Source organism: Perognathus longimembris, chromosome 16 (assembly GCF_023159225.1).
Source record: "Perognathus longimembris pacificus isolate PPM17 chromosome 16, ASM2315922v1, whole genome shotgun sequence".
Taxonomy (NCBI): domain Eukaryota; kingdom Metazoa; phylum Chordata; class Mammalia; order Rodentia; family Heteromyidae; genus Perognathus; species Perognathus longimembris.
Window position 1 is genome coordinate 31312524 of NC_063176.1, and position 15775 is coordinate 31328298.

A 15775-nucleotide genomic window follows, 5' to 3' on the forward strand; every position below is an offset into this window, starting at 1 on the left:
GGTGACATTGACTAATAGTGCATTCATAAACTTCTCTGTTAAATGACAACTTCTGTATACAACTACTTAAAAGATAATAATAGAATAATTTTTAAAAAATGAAAAAAGGAGTAAGTTGGGATAAATTGTTAGAGTGAAGAAAGGATATTTGGGGGCCTACACAGTAGGACACTTCAATATGGCTATAGGGTTAGAAAGAAAATATAGGTGGTCTCAATATATTTGAAGTTCAGGGAAATAATTTATAGGATGTCTCATTAAATATGAATTTCAAGGAAGCAATATATTTAGGACACATTGGGGATTGAAATTCTTTTGCCATATTTTGAGGAATAAGTACAGGGTCTTAGATTACAGATGAAGGATTGAAGTCAATTTGATGGGAGCTTTGGAGACATTAATATTTGTTTTTTTTGGGGGGGAGTGATATGATCTGGCATACTTTGTAGGAAAAGCAGCAGATGACAATGAGAAGAAAAAGAAAAAATTGAAGAAGGAAAATTGGCCAGGAAAAGAAAGATATTGAAGGTGTTAACTTAGTGACAGACATGGCTTAGAAGTAGAGAAGATTGATGAGATAGAATAAACTGTAGGTAAGAGATTCGATCTCAGGCAAAAGAGATGTAGAGTGAACGGTGTTTCATTGCTTGTTCCTGCCAATTAGGATAGAGATGCTTTGAAGGAAGATCTGCTTTGGAGGAAAACAAATGATACAAACTAAGTGTCATGTCAGGAGAATTTTCAAGCTTCCTAGATTGAAATGCTTAGTGAACAGTTACAAATCTGTTTCTGAAATTCAGTGGTTTGAATTTTTTTATGTATTCAAGGTTGTGAAAATGGTTTAGTATGTCATACCTGCTATTGTTGTACAAATTAGAGACAGAAAAACCCAGTAATGAAGCAGCTAGCTGACAACAAGAGCAATATAAAAACTATTCCAGGTACTACTCTGAAATCAAGGCCAATTATCACTCTGAAGTTATTTAGAGAAGAAAAAAGTATAAGTTGAGAGACTGATGGTTTTGGTAATTTGGGGCAGAGGCATTTGAAGACAATAGGATGAAGCGTTGGATGCCACAGGCTCACTTCTACAATTATAGCTACGCAGGAAGCTGAAGCCAGAGGAATGAGGTTGAAAGCCAGTTCAGGAAGAAAAGTTCACAAGACCCTGTCTCTAAAAATAACCAGCAAAATATAGTGTTGAAGATGTGGTTCAAGTGGCCCTGAGTTCAATCTTCAGTACCACCTAGAAAAGGGACAAAAACAAGAAAAAGAAAGCAGCATGATATGCAGGGCCTCACTAATGGAAATGGGGAAAGGAGATAGATGGGGGGAGGAGGTGACAAAGTAGAGAAAACCAAAGCTTCCATGAAACTGGAATGTTGAAAGAACATGAAGGTCAGTAGAGAGATGAGACTGAAGATGGAAGTACAGAAAGAGAGCCAAATCTAAAAGGGGGTTACAGTAGTAAGAGAAAATACACATGGGGTGATATTAGTCTTGGAAAGTAAGAACGTATTTCCTGGAGCTGGGAATATGGCCTAGTGGTAGAGTGCTTGCCTCCTATACATGAAGCCCTGGGTTTTATTCCTCAGCACCACATATATGGAAAAGGCCAGAAGTGGTGCTGTGGCTCAAGTGGTAGAGTGCTAGCCTTGAGTAAAAGAAGCCAGGGATAGTGCTCAGGCCTTGAGTTCAAGCTCCAGTGACTGAGGGGAAAAAAAAAGAACATGTTTCCTTTCCAGTGAAAGCAATGGAAGAGGTGAAAGCTAGGGGAAAAATTTATGGATTTTTGAAATATGACATTGAGTCCCAACTTTTGATTGGGAAAGGATGGAGAGCTCATAGAACAAAAGCCCCACTCTCCTTACACAATTTAGTGAAAGCCCTGCATAAATAAAGTAGAAAATTCCATTGGTTTCGGGATTTCTCATGGATGAGTGCATTTTGCCACAGTAGAGTGTCCTACATAAATAGGAAAGGGCACAAGGAATGTCGTCTCTCCTCCAAGATAGACACCTGTTGCACAGGAGTGTGGTTTCTCAAAAGTTCCAGTCTCCAGTAGACACTATTCTGCTATTGAAGAGTTCTCGCAGGCCACTGTATCATTACTTGAATGTATAATCTGATAGTTCACCAAAATATAATAGGACCTGGTCTATACTTGTGATTCTCTATGAATCTTGTGCATCTCAGATTGAACTGAATGTAGGATATATTTGACTTTGTTTCATGTGTTCATATGATTATGGAATGCCCAGTCAGGCGGCATTCTGAGAGCATTTCTAAAATCTCATGGATCCTGTCATTGTTAAGCATTCCTTATTCACTATGATTATTAGCTGAACTTATGGAAAGTAAGATGGCCATCAATTTTATGCTCCTGATTACTCCTGTCTAAAATAGGGACAGTACAACTATAAAGCTGTCAAATCATACATTGTATAATGAGGATTTTTCTACACTGTGTGCTTAGAAATGATAAATGATAGCTATTCTTTAAGAGGCTCTTACTAAAAGAAGTTACAGATTTTAATTTCTACAACTAGAAATGTTACATTATAGGGCATTAAAATGAACTCACTTTTAAGACATAGGAAGACAGAAACAATTGAATTTAGGCTCAGAAGGGAGTTAGGCCTAATTTTGTCCAATCCTTTCTCTTTAAGTTAGCTTAAGGCTCTCTTTAATGCTGGCTGAGTGATGCAAACTGGTAAGCCCACACATCTCTCAGTTTCAATTTCCTTCCACTCTTCCAAGTGACAAATTGCCTAGGTTTCTGGAATTACTACCAGGACCAAAATATTAAATGGCTGCATATACTAGGTCCTCAATGAGCATCTTCCTAATTGGTCAAATCTATCTATGTTCTAATCATTAGTACCCCCTGAGAGCTAGAGAACCACCCTCAGAATGTAGTATTTTTGTTCTTCAGTACTTAATAAAAGGACTGTAAGACTCACAATTAGAAATTTTAGAAAAATAAAATTTAGGACTTGCTGTGTATTCTCTTGCCTATTAATTTAAAGATCTCAGTCACGAGTTTGGGGCGTAATGAGGTATTCCAGATAAAAAAGAAATCTCAGCAAAGTTACTTAATTTGTTCCAGGCCAAGTAATCAAGCCAAGCCTCATTCCTTTGCAGATGTCACACCTTCTGTTCTATGTCTATGGTATGCTCTCTCCAAGGTTTCATAGTTTCTAGGGAAAGGCAAACCAAAGCTTGTGAGGGAAGAAGTTGTGGTGAAGGCACTAAGGAGAAGGGAATTCATTAGAGCTGATATGAGGCTCTTATGGAGAAAGTAGGGGACATAAAAATAAAAACCAAAACATGAAGAATGGTTTCTGTTTAGTATTGGATGCTCATTCTACGTCTACATACTAAGCTACATAGATCGACCTAGTTTGGCTCCTAAGAGGAAGAAGCCATCTTGTGAAAATTGTAATGAGATGTTGAAAGACAACAGAAAGGAAAAAAGCACCTATTCTAATCAGGATAGTTAAAAACTTAGTTCCAGTTTTATCATTATGTCATTGTAATCCTAGATAAGGCCTTGTGCTCTTGTACACCTCAGTTTCCCAGTCACCAAATGAAGTGTGCTCAACTTTATGATTCTCTAAGGTTGATTTTCTAAGATGTGTTCCATTTTAATGATTCTCTAAGATGTTTTTTCTTCATATAATTGGTTCTCTTTGGTAGAAATGGCCAATAATTTAGAAAATTCTTGTAGTAAAATTTTGTAAACTAACAATTTGATCTTTATTCTTGCAAAAAAAAAAGTAGTTGCCCTTCTTTTCTCAAACTTAAAAAAAAATTTGTATGCGCTCTTGACTAACCAGTTAACTTGCAAATGTAGTTGTAGATTAGGCTACCACACTTGGGTGTGGAATTACTTTTCTAGACTATATACTTGGTAGAAGTTGGATAGATAACAAAAGGTACAATTCATTCCAGTAGATGTAACATTACTATGACTCAATCACCAGTCCACTGTTAGTATATTTTGGTCTGTAATTTTTAACAGTCCAGTCAAAAGAACTGTTGCTTTATTTTATGATTTTTCCAGGACATTTTTCATCAGATTTGAACTAGAGTGGAGGGGGTGGTAGTTACTGAACTAGTAGAAAATTTCCCAAGATCATTTTGCCAAGAAAAATGATGCAATTTTACTGTGTAAATGAAGAGCAAAGCCATCAATCAATTAACCAACAACCAAGTTAAGATTATAAATTTTATCTCTGATATATTTTTCACTTCCATGTTATGAATTTTGTTGAGCTTATAGACATTAATTGCAGAATTTTGCACTGTAGATAGAGTGTTAGCCTACTGTTCATAGTAACATGAAACGACTTAAGGAAGCCAATAAAATCGCCACAAGGGTAAGAAAATTGGGTGTATATATTGTGTCATTTGCTTCTAAAAGGGAATCACAAAGATAACATGAAAGTTTAAAGATATCTACATATCTTATAATAACAGGTCATAGCATAGATATGTTTGGTAATATTGCAAACTAATTTTCAGACATGGACAATAATCTTAATAAATGACACCAGAATAACTTGGTAGCCATATGGAAAAATATAGAACCTGTACTCATACTTCATGAAAAATGCAAAATTAATGTGATATGAGTCATAAACTCAAACAAAAATGTAAAATAAGTAATTTAATGGATTTTTCTCAAATTTGCCACAACATTTACCTATTTTTGTCAAAACACTGTTTTCTACATCTTTGTCATACTTTAGTAGCTATCCCTGAAATTTAGAACACATTTTCAGTTCAGTCTTGGTGATAGAGAGAAAATCATGCAACTGAATATATTATATATTCATAACTAGAACAAGCTAATATTTGGAAATAGGGGGCAAAATTGTTCTCGTACATTCTTGCCCATGCTAAGCTCAAATAGTACTACAGATATTCTCATTTTTAATAGAAGTTTATTATGTATATGAAACATCTACCTGCTTCTCTTTTCCCCACCCTACTCCCCACAAAAGAGCTAGAACAGCAGCAACAGGAAAACATGCATTGGGCATCTTACCGGAGTCCATAGAGAACCGTCCCATCAGGATGCAGTCGAATCATTCGGTTTTTCACAGTCACTCCGTGCACAAATGACTTCTTGTCATTCAGAAAGTAGGTGTCAGGGACCCAGAGTTGGTCAGCTACTCTGTTGTCCAGGGTGAGGTTTAGTGGGATTCCAGAATAAGAGAGCCTTTTGTCTTTCCAAGACTGCTGGAAATACATAGTGAGTGTATAATCCTGTGAAGTAAAGGAAGCCAAAGGAGAATTTTACTATCATACTTATCTAAGGTCTTTACTTGAGAATCTGACAGCATGTGGTCCTGTAAATGCCAGAAAAATCACCCTTTCATTTGACCTGGTGGGTACTTTTAGTATTTTTGTTTGTTTGTTTTGGTTTGGTTTTTGCCAGTCCTGTGGTTTGAACTAGGGCCTAAGCACTGTCCCTGGCTTCGTTTTGCTCAAGGCTAGCATTCTGCCAACTTGAGCCACAGTGCCACTTCTGGCCATTTTTTATATATGTGGTCATGAGGAATCAAACCTAGGGCTTCATGTATACAAGGCAAGCACTCTTGCACTAGGCCATATTCCCAGCCCCTGGAGGGTACTCAACCTATTAAAAGTGGTGGTACTGCGTTTTGAACTCAAGTACTTTTCTACCTGAGCTCCACACCTAGTTTTCTCCCTTTTTAGATATATGTGGAGAACCTTTATTGTTTTGTTAGTGTTTTTTCATCATATACATTAATTTGTATCAATTAGTTATAGGTGTCACACATGTCCATATAACATACAATGTACCTTAATTTTACACACCCTTGTCACTCTCTTTCATCTTCTTCCTCCCTTCACAATCAACCTTGCTAAGCATCATTGTTCCACTTTCACATGAAGTATTGTGATCATATTCATCTTCCTTCACCTTCTCTGCTTATCCTTTTGCCTCCCACTGGTACCCATAGCCTGGATAGGGCCCCTTAACCTTCCTGTCATTTCTGTCATATTTTGTCTTTCAGAATATGCATGCTAGTTTTTCAAAGAAGTTATCATTTGGGCACAGTGAGTATCAGTCTTTTTAATTACACAGTCTCACTTTCCACCTTATTTAACAGCTTTCAGTCAGGTTAGTTTTGCTCATCCACAGATTTACATTCACAGATTCAAAGTACTTTATTACTTGAGCCACATCCTTAGCCCTTTTTGTATTCATTGTTTTCTTTTTTTCTTAAATTGGGCTTCCTGTTTTTGGCCAAGTTAGCCTGGACCACATCTCCCCTAATGACACCTCCCAGAGCTGGAATGACAGGCACTTGCACCATGTCCAGCTTATTAGTTGAGATAGTCAGTTATCAACTTTGGCTCCCACTGGCCTTCAATCATAATCCAGGTTACAGGTGTGAGCCACCATGCTTGGCCTATAATTGAGCTTTAAGACTTGAAGGCAATAATTCAGAGGGAAACATCATAAAATGAAATAACCACTTTACAAAAAGTATCACTCCTGGACAGTATGCTTACAGTTTCATTTTATGGTAGGACATTTGATTAAAAAAGAGAAACAACTAAGAACAGATAGACTCAAGGGAGAGAAGTGTGTCTTTTTTTAAGCAGCAAATGCACTTTAAAAGTCAATCCATCTCCTTTTGATTCATAAAGGTTATCAGTTTTCATTATCTGTATCTTTCAAGTGAGATGCATTTCTTACCCATTGCCTATGAGCCCACATAGTGGAGTTGTTTACTTTGACCTGAAGATTAACATTAGTGGTGTAAGTGATCAACACTTTCTTTTTTATGTCTCTCCTGCTGTGTATAAGGAGTTGGTTGAATTCTGTGTTGGATTTGTACTTGTGAGTGTGTTTTTACACCTTCTGCAAAAGGTTAGAACAGAACATTTTGTGATTTTTTTTCTTACCAGGTTTTCCCTGGCATCGAGAGACAGGAAGATTTAGGCTCGATAAATAGATTAAGCTGCAGGGGAGGGAGGAGGGTGATTAGTGCTTTATTGTCTGTTTTTAAAGAACTCTATGAATACAAAGTACAATTGCCCATTAAGGGAAAACAAATAGGCCGCAATATAATCATAAAGTCTTTAAGATATGGATCCCCACATAATAAAAACAGAAGGCTGCATTTTTCTTTTAAAGGACACGTATATGTCAATAGTGACTTTGTGAGTGGCTTAGCAACAAGAAAGAAAATACTCATGACTCTCATACAACATCTGTATGGTAGTGGCATATGAATCATACACATAGAATCACTGACTCAAATCATGAGCTTTACATCTGGGCAAACTGTGTCCTAGCTAGATATCCTTCAATTGATATATACATATTTTTGAAAAATCTTCTGGCGGATAATTCAGTCCAGTATTTACTTGGAAACTATCTTGTAATATATAAAAGGCATTCATTCTTATTCAGTGGTAAGAATTTTTGCTCTGTATGATTAATCACAACTATTTCATTTAAAATCTGATTTTTGTTTTATCTATCTTCACACATATAACCTTTATATGTTTGCATGTACACATAGATGTGTACATATAAATACACCTCTGTGTATTTGTATGAAAATAACCCCAGGGTTATAAGAAATTCCCTTCTCAGTTACCACTGCTTCATTTACATTCTCCTTAAATTAAAAAAAATATCTTTTTGGAAGGAAATGAATTGAGCAGATCCTAAATTTTAAATTCCAAAACACTTTAACTTTAATATCTACCACAGGAAGAGCTATGTAATGACAGGAAACTAAGTTTGATTCTTTCATCTCAGTTCTCATTTTTAAAATGAAAAGAAAAAAGATCATTTTACTCTATTATTGTCTGTGTGTGTGTGTGTATACCTACCTACCTACCTACATATATGTGATTAAGAATTGTGTTTAAAAGTAAAGAAGATAACAATCATGGTAGCAATAAGGTGGACAAAAGGACAGGATAGCAACACTTAAATTGTAGCAACATCTCCTTACTCTACTCACAGTGAACCACACAGAATAACAATCTCTCTTGCAGTATTTTATGCCATTTTTCACAACCATGTTATATCTATTACCACCTTTGGTTCTCCAAGAAACCTTAAGAGATAGACTAATTAGAACAGAATCTAGTAGAAATTTCATGTTGCAGAAACTATTGACAATCATGGATAATTTGTACCTCCTACCTCTTATTTCATATGCATTTTACCACGGACATTGAATATAATAACATCTACAACATCATTTGGATAGATTCTACTTTCAAATAAAAAAGAACAAATGTGTATATAGCTGTTATTTTGTTCTACACTACAAATTTCATACTAACTCTTCACCAGATTAAAGAATAAGTACTCTAAAGAGGATGGATTTTTCTTTCCTCAAAATATCTTATTGTGTTTAGTGCTAAGAGCACTGAAATTATTTTTTCTTTCAGGTGGGAATTTTGGAAAAATTAAATGTATCCAGCCAGCTTTTTCACATATGCAAGCTTTTTCTAGACATGAGTGCAACTCTTATCAAAACCATAGGCCATAGGGAATTCTCTGACACTGAAGTAAATTAATGGGATTAACCGTGTGAGATTGCTAATGAAATTGGTCAGGCTAATTCAAGCATGATAGAATTTGATTCGTTGAGGGAAGTCAAGAGAGAAGTTATTAAATCATTAGTGCACAAGGAAACTCCTCTGAAAGAATATACTGTGTAAATCTAAATATGAGTAAAGATCCAAGAAAATCATAATAATAATGAAGTCATTCTTTTTTGAGATAAAGATACCATTGTATTTTAGAGATGTAATTTTAAAGTCAGAGAAACTTTCCCTTCAGCTTAGATTTAGCAGTGTCTGAAGATAGATGTGGTTGTCATAACTGGCATAGTGGTAATAGGCTTTTGTGCACTGAGGTCAAAAGTCCCCTTGACCTAATGTGGGGGGCAGCCAAGCCTCCTACAACAAAGAATTTGCTGGCTCAAAACAGTCACAGTTGAAAACCTCTTGTCAAGGTTGAAAAATCATGCCTTACATGAAATATACTTCCTTTACACATTAGGAAAAAATACTTCACCATCTTGTGCTATCACCTATTGAACAGAACCCTCCAAAGTTTATTGTAAGGAATTCTGACACAATATGGTTAGTCATTTACTATTTTGCCTTAAGAACTAATTTGCTAAAAATTCATTATCTTGCATTAGATTAATGAAAATAGTGTTGTGTTGAAGGCAGATATATAGTTTAGCTCATTTTACAGAATGAGTTTCAAGAAAACCCCACAGTATGGTGGAAAAATGAGTCTCTATTATCTGTCTTTGCCAATAGCATGCCTTAATTTTAGAAGAAAGACAGTACATTTCCTTCAGCTTCAAAAGGAGCTCATAGTGAACCCTCAAGGGGATATGGGGACTCCAGTCCCTTCCTTTCTCTCTTCTACATATTCATCATTAGGTGAGCAGCTTTGTTTCACCACAAACTCCTAGCCACATTCCTAAAAGTCAGGGAGCCAACCATGAGCTGAGCCATGAACCAAAATAAACTTTGTCTCTGAAAATTTTGAAGCAATTCATAATTTACGGAATCCCTCCTTTTTGAATTGCTTGCAAGAAAGGCTTTAAACACACACATACACACACACACAAACACACACACAGAAGGAACACAGTTCAAGTTCACATTTGTATTTCATTTTTCATCCATTTAATATATATTATGTGAGGTCCTATATAAATCACTAATCTTTATGAAATATGCATGCTGGTTTAGTCATGTTGTAAAGTTTGCTCTTAAAAGGAAAGCAATTGTTGTATAGCTGTTTGTTTCTCATTGCTCCTCCCACAGTCTTCACCCTGAAGAAGATGACCCTACCTACAGTTAGTTACTTCTAACTGGGGATAGCCATGTGCTATGACACCTGAGCCTGCTCATCTTTAACTCTGTGGATGGAGAGTAGACAGCTAATGAAGAGAAGCTGGTTTACAAGCCTGTAATGAACATATATCTGGCTCAAAAATGATGAAATACAAAAATAGGAGTATTTTTCCAAGGAATTTTCTATTCATCAAGGGATCTCAGGCAAGAGTTATTAGACTAAGCACATAGGTCATAAGAATAAGAATAAGGCTGTGCTGCTATTATAAAGTTATAAAAAGAGGAAGCAGTTCAATAAAAAAAGAAGGAAACTAAAGAAAGACACAAAACATGGCCTTAAGGGACAAAGTTTATCTAGAATGAATGCCAAAATTAATGAAGGCTTTCTACCAGCATCTACTTCTTCTGAGAAGCTAACATCTTTATTACCTCGGACTCCTAAGATTGCATGTATCATTTTTTGTAACTCCACTTTTCTTGGGTTAAATTGCCTCAAACTTTATTTTCTCTATCCAGAAGGGATCGTGATAATGGTACTGATCAACATACATACATATTAGAATCTTGTAAGCAATTATTACACCTATTAAAAGCCAAGGAAACTTTACACTATCACTTGAATAACGTCCCTGAGTTAAAAAAGGGAAGTTTTATGTAGAACTTGTGTTCAAAGGATATATATGCATGTATATTTGATTTTGATTTTGTATATTAACTAGAAGGTTGAGGTGAGAGAAAAGAAGGGACCACATTGCTTATCAAAACAAATCCTTCCAAACTCGAAAAAAAAAAAAAGAGTTACCCAGAAAGTCACCTAGAGACTGAATAGTAGCAAGTAGTACACATTGCAAGACAAGGAAAAAAAATACTCAACTCAGAAATACTATTTTACTTAAATTTTACTAAAAAATATCTGATAAATAATTTTTATCTATCACACAAGATGTCTTTCTAATGAAAGCTCCTATTTAAGCAAATATTTTGTTATCGGCATTATCCCTAAGTATTTTTTACAGAAGAAATACATCAGTATATCCTCTAAAGTTGCTGTTGATTCTTATTCTTTATCTCATGCAGCATTTGATTTACTACAGTAATACATGCATTCTTCATTCCCATTATTTTTGAGGCCTATGTTTATATTGATTATTGATTTCTGTCATCAACTGCAGCCCAGTGTAGGCCCCAGGGAACATAATATTCTTTACCTTTGCATCATCCTAAATAGTCCCATTTGGTTTAACCATCTGTGCAGTCAGATTTTTTGTCACTCATAAGTTGTGTTCTGAAATTTCTGAAAATTAATCAGCTCACTAGTTAAACAAAACCACTCAGCTATAGTTCTATAACAAATGAGAATCATGTAAGACAATCGAATAGAGCACGCTGTGATATAAACGTATAAGACATTAAGAGACAAATAGAGTATGCATATGTGTTCCCCTGTAACAAACTACATGATACATATTATATGCAATTTTGAGTCAGAATTATATAGGGATTTTCACATTTATGTTTTAATAATAATATCTACTCTAATAACTAAATGAGTTTCTTTAGAAATATGAAAACTTTCTTTAAAAGACTTTGGATCTGTTTCCTTAAGCATAATAAATCAGTAGCAATTAAAATATGTTACATTCTAAGTATCTAAACAACCTAAAGCTATCCAAATAATCAGAAACTCAAATAATTAGAGTTGTAGAGGTTTTTCTATGGCAAGACATTTAAATGTCTGACCTGAAGAGAGAAAAGTTTTCTACAAAATTCTCAGTCAAAAGATCTTAGCTTAAGTAGAATAACAAAATCATGTTGTCAACATCTAATGATAGTTTACTACATTTAAAGAATGATATTATGCCAGATGGTGTGGGCAGAGAAGCTGAATAATTTTCATTCTCTGACTCAAAGAGGTCATAGTGTAGTGGGACTAGTCTAGGCTCGTTGGTTTCCACGCATCTCGTCTCTTCTATTGCATGTGGAACCTGAATTTCCCTCAATTCTAATCACTCAGAGCAGTAAGAGAGGTTTGTTGGTATCTGTCTAATGACAAGACTATGGAGTAGCAAAAGATCAGTTTAACACCTTCTTTTTTTTTTCCAGAGCTGAGGACCGAACTTGGGGCCTTGGGCTCTCCAGGCCGGCACTCTTGCGCTGAGCTAAATCCTCAGCCCACTCCCTCTTGAATTAATCCAGAGAAGCGGTCAGAATTGTCTTAACACAGAATTGAAGGAGAGGAGGAAAAAAGAAAAAGAATGTGTGAGACATGTAGAGTAACACTTGTAGCCTTGGATGATGGAAGGCTTGGAAAAGGAAGAAACATGTATTTTTCCTTCTTGACCTGAGCAGGAAGACAGATTGCAATAAGAAGAGTTGAAGATCAGGAGCAGACAATGATAATAGATTTTAGAGGAAGTTTATTTTGCATTGTGGGTGTTAGTAGCTAGGTAGGTAGAGTTGTCATGTAAGTAGCTATTGGTCATTTTGTAGGAAGAGAGGGTTTGGAGAGACACACAGCTATGTAGGTCATGAGTAATATGTGAAGTTGTAGGAATGGCAGTCATACCTTACTGTAAGACTGCTGAAGTTGAGAAGAGGATAGAACCTTGGGAAAGTGAACTCCAGGGTGAAGCATTCACTTCTTTGAGCTCCCTAACCCCCTACTACTTTTGATTGTAGCACTTACCTCAAAGTTCTATAATTATTTCTCAGTCCTATTAGATTTTGAGATACCAGGATCAAAAGATCATGCTTTTGTGCTGTGCACTGAGCAATGTATAATAGATGATCGAATATCACAGTTGGGGGGCTGGTATGTAGCTTTGTGGCAAAGCTCTTGCTTAGCAAGTGCAATGTCCTGGGTTTGATCCCCAGAACCAAAAGAAAAAAGATCAAAAATGTATCTTAGTTGGATGGAAATTTAGTAATGTAATGTATTTGGGGTTTCTTGTGTCAAAGTTAGTGCTAAACCATCTCATTGCATTCCAAGTGTCTGAAAAATTGGCAATTGTTAGATAACACTCAGAGCAGTTATCATATACAGAAAACAATTAATAATGCAGAATTTCATTCTTGAATGACTCAAGAATAATGGGTCCATAAAAATAGCAAATGCATAAATTTCTGAGAAATAATAAAAGTGTATGAATCTTAGTCTTACTCTTTAGGAATTAAGTAATAGTGATTTTATACTATATTTTTATAAGCATTTTGGGTTGTATCAAACAAATTTCATTGATACTTTCAGCAATAACTCATCAACTTGTAAATATAAGTATACTAAAGACTTGAAATTGAATATCTATTCAGTAAAATTTGGGGCTAATTTACAACTTAGTATTCACAATAATGAAATATTAAATTGATGATTTATTCAAGAGAATGATTCATAAGTGTCCCTGACATTCAAAACGACATAATTATATTTGATGTACTATTTTTCTTAAAGTTTCTTAGTTCCAGAGGTTTACAGAAAATGTGGGCCTGGATTATATGGTTGATGCATAGTCCCTGAGTTCAATTCCTAGTACCACAAGAAAAAAAAATGATAGAGCTTTTCTCACCAATTTTAAAGAGCAATATTATATTAGCTTCTGTGAATTTATTTCTTCTTAGTGACATAGTATAGAACGCTCATCAAGTCAATAGGTGGAAGTATAGCATATTCTATTTTGGTGACAACATATATTTTATGGATATGCTGAAAAATGATTCATTCATTATTCATGGTCACTGAAATTGATTTAGGCTTTTTAACAACTAAAACAATTCTGGAATAAATATCTCTCCTTTACTTTCCCTTACTTCCCCTGTGTGTATATGTATGTGTGTGATAACACATATTGGATTCTGATATCCATTCTCTATGTAGCTAACTTAAAAACTAGCTTGACTTTCTTGAGTTGTGATGCAAAACTAAGGAGTAATACCAAAACCTGTGTAAATGTGTCATAACACTGATGCTTGACAACATTTTTATTTTTATTTTTAGTTTTTTGCTAGTCCTGGGCCTTGGACTCAGGGCCTGAACACCCCCTGGCTTCTTCCCGCTCAAGGCTAGCACTCTGCCACCTGAGCCACAGTGCCCCTTCTGGCCGTTTTCCATATATGTGGTGCTGGGGAATGGAACTGAGAGCTTCATGTGTAGGAGCCAAGCACTCTTGCCACTAGGCCATATTCCCAGCCCGACAACATTTTTTGTTTTGATTTTTTTTTTTTATTTATTTTTTTTTTTGGCCAGTCCTGGGCCTTGGACTCAGGGCCTGAGCACTGTCCCTGGCTTCTTCCCGCTCAAGGCTAGCACCCTGCCACTTGAGCCACAGCGCGGCTTCTGGCCGTTTTCTGTATATGTGGTGCTGGGGAATCGAACCTAGGGCCTCGTGTATCCGAGGCAGGCACTCTTGCCACTAGGCTATATCCCCAGCCCCATTTTGTTTTGATTTTTATAAGCCTATCCACTGCACCATAATAAGGTAGCTTGGTAAACAAATAGAAAGAATCTGGGGGCTAGGGGCTCATTCCTGTAATCCTAGCTACTCAGGAAGCTGAGATCTGAGGATTGCAGTTCAAAGCAAGCCTGGACATGAAAGCCCGTGAGACTCTTATCTCCCATTAACCACGAGAAAACTGGAAGTGGTACTGTGTGTAGTTCAAGTGGCAGAGTGCTAGCCTTGAGCTGAAGAGCTCAGGGACAGCATCCAGGCCCAGTGTTCAATCCCCACGACTAACCAAAAAAAAAAAACCAAAAAACAAAAACAAAAAAACCCCAAAACCCCAAACAAATAGAAAGAAGACAATAGACTTCACTTTTTGAAATCAACTTTTTCTAAACATTGAACTAAATCCAAATGTCAAAAACGCATAAAACCTTAAAGTCAGGTTGACAAAATTGACAGCCATCTTGAGTGCCTCACATTCACTGAGCACCTGTTAAAATTTTTGTTGGTCTCTGTGTCTGCCTGTAAATGTTTTGGTGTGGCAGAGATGGATCTTGAACCCTTTTACTACATGATGATGGAAAAAAAAAACCCAAAGGAATAAATATCTATGAAGTTCTTTGAGAATGAACTAAAATGTTAGGTGTGAATTTTGAAGCTATTAGTTCCAACACTTAGTTTCCTTCTAATGTAGACTCATAATCACCTTTGGCCAATACCAAACCTACCCAAGAAAGGTAGAGACTGACCTCCAGGAATAAATTCTGCACATTAATATTAAGATAAAACAAAAAGATCTATTAACTGAGTCTTGCTAAAAAAGATATTCAGTATAATAATGCAATATGGCATCGAGAACTAAGAGACCTAAGATCTAATTAAGGACTCATTGAATACTAGTTCTGTAACTTGGCACAAGTCTGTCCAGTAGTCTGAAACTCAATTATCTTATTTTTCATATGGATAATTTTATTAACCAGACTGTTGGAATAATTAATTGGCCTGAAAAGCTATAGAATATATAATTGAAAAATCAATTCATTGAAAGCATGCTACAGAACAATGTGGTGCTATAAGTACATTTTCATTATCAATGTATGTAAGATAAAAAATTAACCTATAAAGCTGGGACTAATCTCTATTTTCACAGAAGAGATTGAGTTTAAGAGATGCCTTAAAACTCTACTCTAAAATGACATAGCTGTGGTTTAAGACAGGTCTGTCTGACTCTGATGTTTTACTTCTTTCTTCCTACAAAAACATTTCACAAATGATCACTTAAGCATGTCACACAAGCACAAAGATTATCTTCGTAGAATATGGCTTTTATCTCTTGCCCAAGGCTGAATTCTGCCTTGCTGTTTTAACAGACAGCAATTAACATTTGGTTGCTGCATAGACTTCAGTTCTCTCTGCTATCCTACCCATGAACACCCACCCCCTCCATCAGC

The 15775-nt window shown here is 35.8% G+C and overlaps 1 protein-coding gene across 1 annotated transcript in view; it reads right to left on the reverse strand.

Moving 5' to 3' along the window:
* Positions 1-15775, reverse strand: part of Gabrb1 (gamma-aminobutyric acid type A receptor subunit beta1) — a 325048-nt gene that overhangs the window by 186657 nt on the left and 122616 nt on the right. Inside the window, exon 4 of the mRNA XM_048364441.1 lies at positions 5054-5274. Coding sequence (XP_048220398.1) covers positions 5054-5274 — 221 coding nt within the window. The remainder of the gene's footprint in view (positions 1-5053; positions 5275-15775) is intronic.